The 17,512-nt window shown below is 42.0% G+C and overlaps 1 protein-coding gene across 1 annotated transcript in view; it reads left to right on the forward strand.

The window, feature by feature from the left end:
* The window catches only part of LOC118774775 (Down syndrome cell adhesion molecule homolog), a 130,921-nt gene that overhangs the window by 83,813 nt on the left and 29,596 nt on the right, over nucleotides 1–17,512 (forward strand). The window contains exons 4-11 of the mRNA XM_036524262.1: nucleotides 4,840–4,986; nucleotides 5,107–5,385; nucleotides 5,727–6,002; nucleotides 7,898–8,194; nucleotides 11,063–11,338; nucleotides 13,017–13,295; nucleotides 13,418–13,537; nucleotides 16,098–16,277. Of these exons, the coding sequence (XP_036380155.1) occupies nucleotides 4,840–4,986; nucleotides 5,107–5,385; nucleotides 5,727–6,002; nucleotides 7,898–8,194; nucleotides 11,063–11,338; nucleotides 13,017–13,295; nucleotides 13,418–13,537; nucleotides 16,098–16,277 (1,854 nt within the window). The remainder of the gene's footprint in view (nucleotides 1–4,839; nucleotides 4,987–5,106; nucleotides 5,386–5,726; nucleotides 6,003–7,897; nucleotides 8,195–11,062; nucleotides 11,339–13,016; nucleotides 13,296–13,417; nucleotides 13,538–16,097; nucleotides 16,278–17,512) is intronic.

Below are 17,512 nucleotides of genomic sequence, written 5' to 3' on the forward strand. Positions count from 1 at the left end.
CCCGGTGCATTGTGGGAAACTCATTCGGGGGTCAGAGAAAGCGAATGTGAAGCCAGAGCTGACTGCATTATTCATGAGGTGGAGAGACAGTGTAAGATGGAGAGGAGGGAGAGGGGGCAGGAGGAACGGGGTGGGAGGCACCAGGCAAAATCTTCAGCAGGTCGAGGGAGCTGTGAGCACAGGACCCCACCTTTTTTCACTGCGATAAAAATACGCCAAGGATGTCTGACATCGGATGTGCTGGACAGTTGGTCCTCAACTGACTCAATTTAAAATATATCAATTTTCCTAAATTGTTCGATTGCATAATAAATAAGAAAATGGTCACAGTCTTTATAAATGATGTATCTTTTTTATGAATGACAGTGAATAAATATTCTACTGTGGCAAGGATAGTGATAATAATGAAAGTGTTATTGTTTTGCCAGATTCTACAATATGAGTTTTCATGATCTTTTATGTTTGGGTTATCTTTGTTTGAAAATGTTTTATAGATGGTGCACTTTTGTGTCCCTGCTCCTCCTGCACCTCTTCTTTGTGTACCTTTTGGGATTGTTCTTATATCAATTAAATAAAGAGCACAGCATTTGTTCCAGCTTAAATGAAGAGCCTATGGTATTTGTTGCAGCTCTAAAATTCATCCCTCTTTGATTGTGCAAATCCTCTTTGCTACACCATACATGTTTTAGACTTCACTTTTGAGGCACCTTTGATAATGACTTCAGATATTCTTAAAATGACATACTGCAATATGTGTTAAAATGGTGTAAACCAATAATCTTAGCCTCTTTCTACCTCTCTCTGTTAGACGTAAATTATTCTCCTTCAGAAATCCTAGTTAACGTTTTCTCCATGCTATTGTTTCATTTAATATTTCATTCATTTTATGTTTAAATATTGTGTCCTTTCATATAGCTAGGGCAGCGAAGGACCATGCTGAATAGCAGCTCTGTCTCACAGCACAGGCATAGATGGAGCACATTAATGGAGTTCTCTCCTGCAGAATAGAGAGCTTTTTATGGCTAGGATTCATTGGAATTTCTGTACACAAGTATAAGGACATGAATATGATGATGGAACTGACCTCCAGTTTGTAACCCCCCACCACCACAACCACAGCTCAGTCGCTGATGGAACTACCTCACCTTATATATGTTGTAAAGCATTTCACAGGAATACTAAACCTGAATCTTTACTCTGTGTTTGTGGCATCACAGTATACCTATAGTACATTAACATTAGGTAACATTGGGCTAAGAAGTATGAAAATAAATAAAGGAAAATGTATGCCTTACGGTGTATACAGTTTCAGTGACAAGGAAACATTGCCACTGTTTTAATAAATCCCTCAGAATTTCAGTAAATAGCAGATCATCAGCAATTGAAAAGCTAATGCATTTCACGAATTTATATATATATATATATATATATATATATATATATATATATATATATATGTATATATATATATATATATATATATATATATATATATATATATTAAATGAAGCTTTAAATTAGTTAAAACAACCTTTCATTTACGCTATGCAGTAGAATAAATTTGCCAAAAATATTCACTCACGGTCCATGAGATCATGGATTATATTTTACAAAAAAAAAAAAAAAAGACTAGATTAGAAAAAAGAATTTGTACAGCACTTCCTCGGAGCCCACCCCTTATTTAGCATGCTAAGTACGAGAGTCGGGAGAAATTTGATTTGGCCATGGTGAAGTGACAGTGATTAAATTAAGTGTGCCTCGAGAACGGTGCGCTCCCGAAGATCACCGAGCCAATAAACGCGTGTCGCTCCGCGCGCCGGCGCGGTTTTAAACGCCTCGAAAGTGCACGCGCGCGCCCAGCCTCGCCTTTGTCATGGATGACAGCCTGTCTGTTTTAATGAAAGCGCGCCTCATTCACGAGTCCGCGGAACAAAATATGCGCCTTGAATATCTTTTCAAATTTAAGCGCGTAGCAGGGTGCCAGGCAGGGTTCAGGGTGGGAGCAAAAAAAAAATAAAATAAATAAAATAAAAAACATACTGAAGGGAGAAACTATGAGAGAGAGAGAGAGAGAGAGAGAGAGAGAGATAGTGTGCACCCTGTCAGCGTCCCAGCCTTCTTGATTTCTGCTTTCTGTGATTTCTTGGGTTGTGCACATGCTTGTGTGTGCATTTTTAACATCTTCTTTACCTCTAGCTATACACATAACACCATGGCAGTCATATCACATTTTAAAAGGTGCAAGGCTTTAGCCTGTAGATGCTGGGAGTGAGGCTGCTGGAGATGAATTCCACAAGGAAAAAAAAAACACTAACTGACATGGGTAATTATTAAACTGAGAATCATTTGAAAGTGGGTGTGTGAAATACATATTTTAAAAATGTGTGAATGGAAACACAAATGGCCCCAGTAATAAAATTTGTGCAATTTGTATCTCTCGACACAGTACCAGTCCTCGCAAAGTCAAGTGGATGTTGAATTTTTCATGGCTGCGTCTGGTTACCAGGGATTGTATAGCTCATTTCTCCAACCTCTTCTACAAACAAACAAGCTCTCTCTTTTTCTCTCTCTCTCTCTCTTTCTCTTTCTCTTGCTTTCACACACACTCACACACAAAATCCTCTCCCCTCCCCTCTCCTCTGCTGCTGGCTGCCTGTCACACACAACTGCATTTAGACCACAAGCTGAAAACCCCTTCAGGATATCAAATCCATGGACTCTCATTTCTAACTAGGTCAATGCTTACAATAGCTACATACTCCTTTCTTTCCTCACCTCCCTCTTTCTTCCTCGCTTTCCCGTTCCTTGCTCAATTCAACATACGTTGCAAAGCACATTGGTTGGTTTTCAGGTAAATGTTCCAAGTATCTATATTTTCAAGATGGATTGAGCTATTTTCCTTTTCATTTTTTAACACTTTGTGCTCCATAGCACAATGACCACCTCTTGATTTCGACAAGACTCTACATATTCCAGTGTAAAGGCCAATAGTAGATTGATATCAGTATTGTGTAAAATATGTAAAGGGTGTGACTGTAATGCTGATATGCTTTTGAAAATCTGAATGTATACAGACAGAAATGATATAGGTTATAGAACCTATATAATATAAGTTACTATACACACACACACACACAAACACACACACACATAAATATACATATATATGGCGAGGAAGATTAAATTGTGACTAGATTTTAAAATTCTGTATTGCTTATAATGTGTCTGTAAATGTCCCAGATCTCCTTAAGGTCTTCTTCAAAGAAGAACAAAATGAATAATGCATTTTGTGTGATTCTGAGAAATAAACATTTATTATTGATTTTTTTTTCGTGTGCTCGCATGAATGCACAGAGAAATAACCTGCAATGTGAAATCGATTTTCAAAGGTTAAATTATTAACAAGTAAGGGGGAGAAGCTAAAGGAAAACACAGTGACTAGTCTGTGCATCTGAATCATCCAGTAGTTTGTAAGGAAAAGGCAAAGCAGACAGGCTAAGAAAGGGTGAGAGAGTCTTTATTTACAAAGCACAGTTATTCTCCAGGGTCCATAGCCAAAGGGCTACGATTGCTCTGCGACAGTAAGGCCTCTATTCAATCTAATTGTGACATTTTCTTGTAATTTAATCTAAATTTTTCTAAATCCCTTTCTTAAATTCTTGCACAGCTTTATGATTTTGAAGGTTGGTGAAATGAATGAAAAATGTTGTGAAACAAAAAACAAAATTGCATGTTTAAATATTTCAGTCAGACTTAAAAACAAAGTACATTGTGGTGAGACTGAATGGATGCTAAGGCTTCAGTTGCTATGAAGCCATGATGCCATCGAAGGTATGTTTCCAGGCACAGTGGTCTGCTATTTATTACGTACAGTATTGAGGCCACGGATGACTGAAAGCTCCGCTCCCCTGCAACTCATTTCAGGATGGCCCGGGTCTGTCCTGGGACATGGGATTGCTCCAGTGCACTCAGAATGTAAAGAATTTCATGGTTTCGACTCTTGCTCTGTGCTAGTTTCCTTGGGGGTCCTGACACCCAGAATGCAATGCAAGTCTCGTTCTGCCTCTGTGTACCTGCCACAGGGCTGTGAAGACAATCCTGTCTAAATTGCGTTTTCCATCATTTTTGACATCAGCACGTCCTCCTGGGTATAAAGTGTATACAATGTGCTGCATATGACTGCAGCATAGGACATTATTTCTTATGAATGCTGACGCCCCCTGCCCTCCACCCCCTTGTTCCCCAGTCTGGGTTGTCCACAGAATTAACATGCTATTGTCACATGCAGTGCAGAGAACTGCTGTTGATACAAAAAGAGAATATTAACCCCAGGTCTTTAGGCTGATTCTAATGTTACAATATAGGAGGGTGGAAGAAAATGGACATGTCACCTCGTGAGTGTTAATAAGCCAAAAATAAACCCTTTCAGAAAAGAATTCAGAGGACAGTCTTCACATTTGACTGTAATCTTCCAGTGATTTTGTAGGGATTATGTAGTGCCACTCACGACCATTAATCCAGAACTGTGCATTTACAAATAATGCATAAGAAAATCTTGCATTCTTCATTTTTGTTGAAAAAAAGCTGCTAGGTCCATATTATTGAACGGGTCATGAATTGTATAATACATCTTAGGCACATGTCTTTGATAGTGGCGATAATAAGCAGGTTTCCATGTGATATTAGAAGAAGTAAACCTGTACAGAATCCTATGGAACATTGGAAGTGGTTTTCAAAAGGACAAGGTGATGGAGCATAGGAGGACTGAAGGGAAGGGATGTGTCAAAGTGACAGAACAATACTGTTTATGTTTACTGTTCTATTTATGCTTTCTTTTAGGATCTAGATTTCTCATCACATCCACGGGAGCCTTGTACATAGTGGATGTGCAGAATGAGGACGGATTATATAACTACCGCTGCATCACACGACATCGCTACACCGGCGAGACCAGGCAAAGCAACAGCGCTCGCCTCTTTGTGTCAGGTGAGGTTGGTTTTGGACCACAGTCACACGTTGCCGGTCACACTGACTATGCACTTCCCAGTTCCAATCCAACACATTGTCTTCCGCTGCCTTAAATTTCTTACTTCTCTCCCCCCCAAGACCCCATGAATTCTGAGCCGGTGATCGTGGATGGCTTCAGCCGGCGGGAGGTCATGGCCGGCCACCGGGTGGAGCTCCCCTGCAAAGCCTCGGGACACCCGGCCCCAAAGTACCGCTGGCTCAAGGACAACCGGCCCCTGGAGCCTGACAGCCGCTTCAGGCAAAGTGTGACGGGCCTGCTGATCGAGAACACGCGGCCCAGCGACACGGGCAACTACGTGTGCGAGGTGTGGAACAGCTTTGGCAACGCTGAGGTCATCGGCCGGCTGCTGGTCAAACGTGAGTCAGTGACCCGGAGCGTCTTCCCTATGGGCCCATTTACAGTATCTGCTCCATGCTGGGCTTCTGTGCCAAGAGGGTAAAAAAATAAATGGGCCAAATGGGAAGTTACTGATAATGAATCTCCCTGTGGCTCTAGCTATATGAATACTGTATAGAAGCTGCCTTAAAATCGTTATCTTAATCCCCTTTTTTGTTGCTGCTGTCCTGATACGGACATGTGTATGTATTTGTTAGCATTTTTGTGTGCTATGGATGTGTACAGTGTGTGTTACCATGTGGGATGTATGGATTTGCATGTGAATTCTGTCGCTGAGGTGTGACGTTCTGTCATATTGCAGAGCCCTTAAAGGCCGTGGTCAGCCCCCGCAAGGTGAAGGGCAGTGTGGGGAGCCAGGTGTCGCTCTCCTGCAGCGTCAGCGGCTCGGACGAGTACGAGCTCTCCTGGTACCGCAACGGAGAGATCATCCATCCCGGAGCCAACGTTCGGATTACCGGCAACAACCGGGAAAATCTGGTGATGGAAGGCATGGCCAAGAGTGATGGGGGTGCCTACCAGTGCTTTGCCAGGAAGGGCAAGATGTCCGCTCAGGATTTCGTGCAAGTCATCTTGGAAGGTAAACGTTTCCCTTCATATATTTTTGGATGACATGTTGAATTTCTTTTTCTGACTCCCTGTGGATTGTACTTTGATACCAGTGATAGGGTCCCCAGTCCGCTGGTATAATTCTCAATATGGCTCTCTCAGTCTGGCCATCTAATCATATCCCAGTTTAATTGGCTTACAAAATCCATCCCTCTCCAATTCTGATGTCCTGGCATGAAATGGCTGCCGGTGGGGGCTACATGTTGGTGGTGGATGAGGTGAGTCACCCCCTCCCCCCTTCTGTAAAATGCTCTCAGATATATGAAAGGTGCTATAGAGGCCAAAATAATGATTAATCATCAAATATTTGTATTGACAGGTGGTGTCTTAATCGGGACAAAGATTTTACTACCACTTTAAAAAGTCATGTGACTCTGTTTAGTTGAAAAAACTAAACAGGCTGCTAAAGCACCACTCAGTTCTGTTAAGTGCAAATACAATATTGACTTTTAAGTAATATATTAAATTATTTGTGTGTTACCCAGTATTTCACAGACTAGGTCCTGGAATGTTGTTTTCCCACAGTCCAGGACTAGGAGGAGTAATAATCCAGTTGAATCCAGTGCTCACATGAAAAAGAAACATTGACTTCCTTTGAAGCCAGCCAAGTAGATATAGAAGCAAGACATACAGAACACATAAACCCATGACAGCGGTCCTGGTCTCACACTCTTTCCTCTGTCTCAGCATGTATTTATGTGTGTGTGTGCGTGTGTGTGTGTGTTGTGCTGTGCATTTTGGTGACTTTGCAATAAGTAGTAGAATAATTGATTGGTGGAAGGCCTACTCGCTAATGAGGTCTGTAGTGCAGTCACAGTGCGACTGCTATTATTAGAACATCTGCACAAGGCTGACATTGCTTACAGTACCTGAGTCTGGTTGCTGCGGCAACTGTCTCCCATGGCCATGGAACTGTATAAAGAGGGTATTGATAATCTATAATGATGCGGGGGTATCAGGGAGCGACAGCAGGCAAGATTTCAAAGACTGCTGTCTCTAGTGAAAATAACGTTGGTTCTGGTCAGCTAAGATCCTGTCACTGAAAAAAAAAGATGTACACAAAATAGGTCAAGTGCGCAGCTTGAGTGACAGAAGATATAATTGTCACATGTCAGGTCTCATTGCAGCAAATATCATTATTAGACATTTGGGCAGGTAACAGTGGTGCAAGGTGAGGTATGGGGAGAGATCTGAGAGGAAATCTCCCTGTTATTTATGCTAAAAACATTTGAGGAACAGCTCTGTCCAGTAGAATATAATATCCAATCAGAATATTTTGCTTAGGGCAGAACCACAGGTTTCACCTCAGAGATGGTTCTAGTGCAGTAATAGCAGCCCACTGTCATGCATGCGGCTGGTAAACACATTAAAGATTCTCCAGGATGTGGATCCTCTTGGGCTTATTTTTCACCTGCAAATGTGTCCCCTCGACCTAAGACACAACATGTTAGAACAAGGATCATAGCCTTTGTCACTGCGCCATTTCCATAATATCAATCACCTCCACAATACTACTAGAATCTTCCAGTGGGAGAAAGTATATCATGAAAGAACATTGTACTTTCTTTTCTCTTTGCTAAATTGTCCAGCTGTGTTGTGGGCAGAGTTCACCTCATACATTTGATGCATCATATAAAAACAACACTGAGGAGAAAATAAAGTGATGTACTGACAGATAAGCTGACAATATTTTCCAATGTTTTGACTGCAGTGTACAGTATTTAAAGATCATTCAGTTGTTGTTTACATGTATTCTTTTATCAGCATTTTTACATCACTATTTTAACACCAAACCTTAGAATGGTTAGACATTCTAATGACCATCTCTTCCCATGCTGACCCATCTCTTCCCATGCTCCCTGGCAGACGGTACTCCGAAAATCCTGTCGGCTTTCAGCGAGAAAGTGGTCAGCCCCAATGAGGTCGTCTCACTGGTCTGCACGGTCAAGGGGACACCCCTGCCCACTGTCACCTGGACCCTGGACGACGAGCCGGTTGTGAAGGACAGCAACCACCGGGTGGGCCAGATCATCAGCGCCGAGGGCACCGTGCAGAGCTACCTGAACATCTCGCACACCCAGGTCCGCGATGGTGGGGTCTACCGCTGCACCTGCAACAACTCGGCGGGAGTGGTCTCCTACCAGGCTCGAATAAACGTAAGAGGTGCTTGTCAGATCAGCTCCTCCAAAACACACACACATAACTCATTTTGGTTGTTAAAGTTCATGCATGCTCTTAAGCCTCTTCAGAAAGTGCCTAACTAACCTTTGGCTCATTTCAGGATAGCATTGATTCCTTTGTTTCTGTCTTTACTTCCCCCTCCTCTTCTTTTTTTTATTCTTCTTTTATTATTTTTATAAGTTGCAGGCTTTGGGTCTTCGTTTTGTTGGAATGTTCCGTTTGTCATTTTGGTTTCCATCTTAGGTTATCTTGCTTAATATGGATATGTTTGTCTCTGCTTCTGTCTGGTCTCCATTTTATTTTCACCATTCAGCTCATTATATCTTGCCATGTTCTGTGATTTCTGATCACTGCCTCAAGTCTCCATGTCCAATAGCACAGTTATAATTCTTTTATCTGCACCTAGTGCAATCTTTCATCTTATATAAATTCTCATATAATGCAATACACAGTTCAAAAGGGAATAACAACTACAATTTCTTATATGTCCTCCAAGATCAATAAAGGTTCCATAAATCAATTTTATCTCTTGAAAGCATTGATGTAATAATGCATGTGATTGGATTGATACACATTTTGCATAAATGTTATATAAATTCAACATAAAATTTTCTGTCATGGCTGGATGTAACACCACCCTGAGACCTACCAAATAGTACGCCTGTATAACAATAAAAGCTATTGGCATTTTGATGAAATTAGATCAGAGATAGCCAGGGTAAAATATTTCAAACTGAGGCTGGGAATAGCTCTGTGTGGGTTGTTAAAATAGTTAAAGTTTCATATTATTAGCTGTATTAAGCCGTGATTGCCTGAAGAATCGTGTTCATTTAATTACAGCTCTGAATGGTGTTGATACAAATGGCATAAGTGTGTGAAACATATGCACTATTAACACTGATATTTTCCAACTCTATATAAACTATTTAATTTTAGTTCTTATTCTATTAGGTCTAATAGTGTCTTTTCTCACAAATCTTCAGTTTTTAAGGGTGAATGTTAATTTGAATGGGTGTTAAAAATGAAATCATTTATTTGCTGACAAACCTAAACCAATCCCTAACATTTGCCACAATCAATGTTACAATATCAACTGCTTTTTAATCAATTGCTGAATTTACCATTACAACCATCCCTCACCTCACTGTCATATTTATGATCCCAGCTTGATGCTGTGTGTTTTTTTGTGTGTGTGTGTGTGTCTCTCTCTCTATTTGAGTGTGCATGTCTGTTGGCCTGCTTGCTTGGACCTCCCACCATACGTGTTTCTCCTCTGTCTGTGTGCTGACAGTAAGCCATCTACTGCCTGTGAGAAGATTCATCCCAGAAAGCATTGCATTTTCATTTCAGGGTGCAGAAGAGTGCCATGCGTAGCTGTGCGTGTGGGCGGGTGGACGTGTGTGTTTCCTGTGTCTTCGTGTACCGCTCTGTTTGTTTACAGGTGTTATTTAATTATCTTAATCCAACTGTCTACTTGTCTCGGTTAATTCAGGTCTCTGTGCATATCTTATGTCCATCTATATTACATTAAATCTTTTTTGTTATTGAACACTGCAGCTTCTGGAAGCTGGGAAAAAAAAGTCGCATAAGTTTTGGCCACATGTGTGTAACTTCCATAGTGCCATATTGTCTATATAACTCATGCTCTTAAGAGCTTTATTTTGAGGGGATATCAGTATAATTTTCTACTTGGCTAAGGTGAAACCCCATGCCATACACCATTTTGAGATGCACCTGGTGTTAAGGTGTCTTGGCAGTCTAGAGGGGATAATCATATTTGCTTGGAAAAAGGGTTGCTATGCGGCCATTTTACTTTTCACTCTGGGGCTTTTTGTTGTTGGTTGATGTTCATTTTGCTTTGCTTTTGTAAACAATGCTCTTTTTCCCTGCCTCCAAAGCCTTAGAAGGTAGTATCATTATCATGTTTAGAGTATAAACACTTAAAGATATGGATGTGTTTTATCAAGTGATTAGAGTCCCATTTGCCCATAGTAATAAAAAACCATGATCAGTTTTGTTGTTCATGAGCTCCTGATATACTGCATTAACATGGAGTTGGCATCCATCTCTGCTTACTCCAGATTTACTTGCACAGATTTTGATCTTTTAAGTAGTGTATATGAAAAACATTGAAGTTTTTGAAAATCACACTCCTTGTCCATCTACACTAGATACTGGTTGGGTGTCTGAGGTGGTCATCTACTATCCCCTCCGCATCATGGTCATGTGGTACATCACTGCCAATGGCAGGATCACAGTGTTAATGATTTGCCACTGGTGTCATTAGAGGGACCAACTGTGTAATGGCTTTTCTCATATCATGTAATATGGGATAGAAAAAGCATAAAGCATTTTTGTGATAATATTGCAAGATGGTGATTGGCACTTTGAAATCTATGCCCACCAGTTGTTTACCCTGTATTTGTATTTAAAGTGTGCTGTATCGGTGAGCCTGTACAGCAAGTAAGACCTGTAATGTCCAAATTACCCAGATTATAAGAAAAATGTCTAAATGTCTTTAATGTAATTTCTAAGCAAAATATTTCTTGAGATTATTTAATTTTAAATAATTTACTTCAAATGTCCTTTGGAAATATTTGTATTAACAACTAATATGTCTATCTTTCAGCTCATTGTTGTGACACTTTTAACCTGTTCCATATTTTGTCCCAATTTCACAGCTTTTTTTCCTGGTCAAGAGGTATCATGGTAAACTCAGTGACAGTGTTATGGCCTGCAGTCTTTAATATATGTTTATCTTTTGTGCTTAATATTGCTGTCATACGAACAATATAAACCTGTCCTCAAAATCATTTTAAAGAGAGTTCTGTCTCTTGCATTTCATTTAAGGGCCTGCCAGCATCCGGCCAATGAAAAACCTCACAGCCATAGCTGGGAGGGACACCTACATTCACTGCCGCGTCATTGGCTATCCATACTACTCCATCAAGTGGTACAAGAACTCCAACCTGCTGCCCTTCAATCACCGCCAGCGTGCCTTTGAGAACAATGGCACCCTGAAGCTGTCGGATGTGCAGAAGGATGTGGACGAGGGGGAGTACACCTGCAACGTGCTGGTCCAACCTCAGCTGTCCACCAGCCAGAGTGTGCATGTCACAGTGAAAGGTACGGCTTGCCTCCAGGTCCTGCTGTCAGCCTCATTCAGGAAGTGAGGTCAGCTGAGTCTGCAAACAAGAAGAGGACTTTACACAGAGCAGTGAAGGGAATGTTGTTAGGAATGGTGTTTTAAATAGATAGTAGTTAGTCTGCTGTGTATTTCTGGTCAACCACACTGGATGTAGCAGGTTGGGAGGCCAATATGCATGAGTTTACACAGGGTTTTAGTAGTTTTAGCTGCTTTTCTTTTGGATACCTGGTGACTTTCACTACATCAGCAGGAATGATTGGAACTTCAGTTTCAAGTCAAAAAATAAGCAGCACTTTTATGTAGCTTTGGGAAACCAGCAAGACTAGATCCACGATGCTTTTTGTCCATAGGACTGAGTGGCAGATTTAAGTAAGGGAAACATTCCTCCGGCATTTGTACAACATTGCAAATTTCAAATTAATATTAAAGTGTTCATTGCAAGAATGATTAGAGGGCTGTGGCACATCAGCCATCTCAGATCACATTTTCACCGCATGCACCGCGGAGCACAGCTGTATCTCGTGAATGCAGCTGCATTATTCAGAAATGATTTGCAAATCCCTCCTTATTGCTCTGTCTGCATGTGTGAGGATGGGGGGGGGGGGGGGGGGGGCGAGGGGGGGGGGGTGCGAGGGGGCATGAGCGCGCGCATGAAACAATGTGACGCCTCCATTACGACCCAGTTAATTTGCTCTGCTGATGCTTAAAAACTCTGAAGCAGCCCGGGAAATCCCAGGAGTCCATTATCCCCACTTTGTTGTGAATTAAATAAGCTCTGAAGTGCTGCTTATTTCAATGTTATTTTAACTCATTGATTCTCAAAAGCAGTTGATTTTCCATGTGGCTCTCATATCCCCAGAGAGAGCACTGAGATAAATTTGTTGTGAAGGAAGTAAGTGTTGTGTATTGCACTCCTGCCTCTCCACTCATTGCGTCGCATGATTTCTCGCCCTCTCCGGTGGTTTAATTTTTTGCGCACCGCAAAAGTGTTCCGGTTTTAATAGGGTGATAAAATCAGTGAGATGACTGCTCATTTACTGCACTTATGCAATATTCTCAAGTGCAGTCTGCGCCTCAGCTCCATAAACATTTCTGCTAAAGATGTTTTTCCTGTACGCACAATTCCATGTTGTTTAACGCCTTGCAGTCATAGTATCTCATCCTGCAACTGGTGGCTGTTTAATGTGCACATCATTGCAATGTAGATCTTCAGGACATTTTATTTTATTTTTTAATTAGTATCCACTGCACTTGCTTTTCAGTTTATAGATTGTTTAAAAGGAGCCTGGATATTTTCTAAAAGGAAATAATACCTCAGGGAATGTCTTTGGTTTGACATTCCAGACATGTGTAAATCAACATACGATGCAACATTGACTTGAAGCATGCCTGGAGTGTCCAAATAAATGATTTCCTTTAGGTTGAATTTCAAATTCTTATTTACACTTTTTAAGAAAAAAAGTTTGTTTTCTAAAAATTTGTGCTTTTGCAATTTGAAATGATTTTTGCAAACCAAACTAACTTTGCCCTGGGTACACTTGAAGTACAAATATGCATGGTTGTTTGTCGATGGATTGAGATGGACTTTAGAAATGCTGTCTTAATTTATTTGGACTTGTTTTGACACAAAGTCAACCCCTACATTCCTCCCTCCAGTGCCCCCCTTCATCCAGCCCTTTGAGTTCCCACGCTTCTCCATCGGTCAGCGAGTCTTCATCCCCTGCGTGGTGGTGTCTGGCGACCTGCCCATCTCCATCACCTGGCAGAAGGACGGGCGGCCCATCCCGATCAGCCTGGGCGTCACCATCGACAACATCGACTTCACTAGCTCCCTGCGGATCTCCAATCTCTCCCTGATGCACAACGGCAACTACACCTGCATCGCCCGCAACGACGCTGCTGCCGTGGAGCACCAGAGCCAGCTGATCGTCCGAGGTAGAGGGAGGGGGGTCCTGGGCGCTCCGGAGCCTCCGTGCTTCAGCCGAATTTCACATGACCCCTCGGGACGTCGTTATATGTGTGGAGTACCTGTGACCGGTCTTTGTTTTCCGCGTTAGTGCCTCCAAGCTTCGTGGTGCAGCCGAAGGACCAGGATGGCATTTACGGAAAAGCTGTGATCCTGAACTGCTCTGCAGAGGGCTATCCAGTCCCTACAATAGTGTGGAAGTACTCTAAAGGTAAACACACTGGGCCACCTGCATATATCTCTGCTGTCTCTGCTTGTGGAACATGTACAACAGATGAATCCACCAGTGGTTTACAGCCTTGAGGATCGTGTACACACTGCCCTTAGAAATAACTGTTCACGCAGAGAAATCAGTGAGATGGCTTTATTACCTCTCACACCACATCAGGATATTAAGACTTTCAATAACAAAGATGTCAATATTAAAATTTTCGTCTCATGTCAAAAGTGTCTATAATATTGTCAGTCACAAATGATTATGAATTGTAAGGATACATTGTGGCCAGCGGTTTATATTCCTTGTCATCATTTCAGTCTTACTCTCTACTCATTTACATACAATATGTTCACCAAAGGTTTAATGAACACAACCTGCTGATGTTTATGACATGGAAGATGTCATATAATGAGTGCGACGACGACGACAATGATGATGATGATGATGATGATGATGATGATGGCAATGATTACTGCAGAGCAAAGCAGCAGTATTAAAGTGTGTATTTTGCTCTTGGACAAGTGCCCACAATAATGATTGTTCCAAAGAAAATAATAGGATTTGCTTTTAGCCCAATTCCCGCGAGTGCTTAACCAGTTTGTTTTCAGTGGCTAGGCTTTGAATTAGGCCTGTATTGCTGGTGCCTGATATTTGCTTTTCCAGACACCTGCACCAGATTTGATCACAGAGTAGTGTTGGATGCGAATCACTCCCAAGAGTATCTCTGTCTCTATTGTGCCAAATCTCACTACCATGCATGTTTAAGGGATGGATGCAACTCTGGTTTGGCTTTAGAAAATACAAATCTGAGGAAAGAGGCTCAATAGCAGTCCCAAGAGGAGAGTTTGTAGGCTGTCTGTCAGGAGCTGTGAGTTTGTGTGTGCTATATCTTCTGTTGACACAGGCAGACAAAGACCTTTGGGATCCCAGGTTAGTCACAATGTTTTAATTAATCAGTCAAATTTTCTTAAACATAGCACTCTTCACAAATGAGTTGCTCCAGAGCACTTCAAAGAGAGTGTTTCACATGAACAAGACATAATGGATATAGCCTAAAGGAACAGCAATGAATCTTTAACAGGACAAAAGAGATCACCTTGAGGGATAGTAATGTAAAGATGTGATCACAATTTATGCTCGATCTGAGACAGAGAGGTCTTTGACACCTAACAGTTACACATGGTAAGATTATATTAATGATTAGCTCTTAAGAGATGAAAAACCTCACAAGTTTGCAGGAAAAGGTCAGGGGGAATTGGCGTATTGCTAGGATCAGAGAGCAGGTGTTTCAAGTCAGATTTTTTAACACGGTGTGATCTGTTGCAGAGGGGGACCGATTTTTCAACACAGCCGTCAGAATGTGGCAAACACCATTATAAGATTTCTTGAAATGCAGCAACAGATTGTGGGAAGGACAAAAGAATGAGAATCCAAGCATGAGATGGTCTTCATGGTTTTCATTCAGCGCAGCAGTCAGGCGGAGGCACAGGGTTCAGTTCCAATCAGAAATGCTCAGAAGGAGTCAGACACTGCCCTGATTAATGACTCCTGACAGCTGCCATTAGCCCTGCGATGACAGCAGCTACGCCGCGCCCTCACATGTCCCTCTAATTTGTCGCCATAGCGCTCAGCGAGGGTAGATTCTTCCCTGCAGTGCAGCAGAAGAGCTGCATCAAGGGAAAACAGAGAGAAAAGGTCTAGTGGGATGTGCACAACCAGTACATCTCTGTGTGTTTTGTATAACCCATAATCCACAAACACTCCCACCCCCTCCCTTTTTCAATCCCTTTCTTCTCTCTCTCCCTCTCTCTTTCTCTGTATCGCTCCTCTGTCTTTCTCTCTTTTTCTCTCTCTCCTTTGCTGTTTATGCAAGGCAAACACTGGCACCACTTGACCTCTGGCAAACCACAAGGACTTGACCGCATTTTTAATTAATAACTAAAACTCACGACAAACGCTCCAGTCATTGTCTGCTCTTTTCAAGCATGCTAATGTCCAGGATAATTCATACATGTGACCAATGCGCCAGAAACACGCTTTAAGTTGCAGTCATGTAATAAATTATGCATGTTTTATAATTTATACACAATTATTCGCTTTATGCATGTTTACACCCAACCGCACACGCCCACACATTCTGTGGTTTCCTTTTTAAATACTTAAAGACATAGGTTTCCTTATTGCATATTTCCTTACATCCAGCGTGACTTACATATGATACAATTTTTACATTGTAAAAACACGTTATCCATTCATACAAATGGATATTTCCTGAGTCAATTCTTGGTTAAATACCTTGCCCAAGGGTACAGCAGCAGTAGCCCAGCAAGGAATAAAACCTGCAACCTTTTGGTTACTAGCCCTGCTCCTTACCACAACATCACACTGCTGCCTTGGTGAAGGACATGAAGTAGGTATGTGAGGCCACCTGTGGAACAGGCATGTTCTGATGTACGTTCAGGAGCAGCCCAGGGCACAGCAAGTAGAATGTGAGGAAAGAGGACGCCACCTCCTTTTCCTGATCCTGCTCTCTCTCCTTTTCGTTGTCCTCCAGGTGCGGGTGTGCCCCAGTTCCAGCCCATCCCCCTGAACTCGGGGTTCAGGCTCCAGCTGCTGGTCAACGGCTCTCTGCTCATCAAGCACGTCCTGGAGGAGGACAGCGGCTATTATCTGTGCAAAGTCAGCAACGACGTGGGAGCCGACGTCAGCAAGTCCATGTACCTCAACGTCAAAAGTAAGGACCCGCCTCGAACCACTGGCGTAAATACTGATGGCGCAACCGGTGCAGCACACTGGGGCCCAGAAGCTGTCAGGGGCCCATGTAGGAAGGCAATTTTTTGCTGCTTTACTATTGTAGGTGGGCCCTCTTGCGCATTGACCGTTTCACGCAGTCTTCAAAGTAACCATTCAACGATATCACTAACATTACTTGTGACTGTGATAGCTATATATACCACCTTCCCACCTTGTGTATAAAACTTACTGTTTTGAGTCATAGCCTATTTTTATGTATTTTTATTAGTGTGCTTGTCTTTGGGGTGTGGGTCCCACAGAAAAATATTTGACCGGGGCCAATCACAATGATGTTTCGCTACAGCCTCCAACAGTGCTGAGTAACAGAGCATACTCTATCATTAGAGCTTCAGACATTTACCATGACCGCCCCCTTCTTAATATACATGTGCCAGTAGCTAAAAGGTATCACAAACAGTACCTAACCTCACTAGTGATTTAATTCTGAGAATGACACATAAATTACTGCATATGCAAAACAAAATAAGGATGCTGATGATAATATGATGATTATGATGATGATGATGATGATGAGAACAATAATGATAACAATTTAAATATTTTCCATTGCTTTTTAATAGTTAAACTAATTGACAGCATAACACCATAAACAACAAAGAACTTGAGATGAAAAGGGCTTTATAATACATTTGCAAAATAAGGAAAAGTATTAAGAAGTAGACATGCGGTGAAACTTAAATTTTGAAATAATAAGAAGGCACTAGTAATTACATCATAATTTCACCCTGGTTGTGTGAAATGCATCTTGTGTACAGTAGCACTCAGAGGAGTAACACTGGTGACGCTACCTGAGGCTGTGTGTTACACTTTGGTGGGGTCGGAGGCTTAGTGTGACCGAAAAGAAGGGTCAAGTGGCGAAGTGGTGCCCCTGCTTTACCTTCAGCGACAGAGGTCCCCCCGATTATTCCTGGGCCCTGTAGTTTCCGCCTAGTTGAACTTGGGTGCGGAGAGCACGTGCTTTGTGAACTGTGTGTTTATCCGCTGAGTAGCCAAGGACTTATCTCCCCTCCATTAAGCCCTGAAATCTTTATTCAAGCAGGGGCTGCCATGTGGAAAAGTGAGCTCCGAGGTACAGCAGGCCCCCTCCTCTCTCTCTCCCTCTATTTCTCTCTCTCTTTATCCCACTCACACATATATGTACACTCTCTCTTTTTC

The sequence above is a fragment of the Megalops cyprinoides genome, chromosome 3 (assembly GCF_013368585.1).
Source record: "Megalops cyprinoides isolate fMegCyp1 chromosome 3, fMegCyp1.pri, whole genome shotgun sequence".
Taxonomy (NCBI): Eukaryota; Metazoa; Chordata; class Actinopteri; order Elopiformes; family Megalopidae; genus Megalops; species Megalops cyprinoides.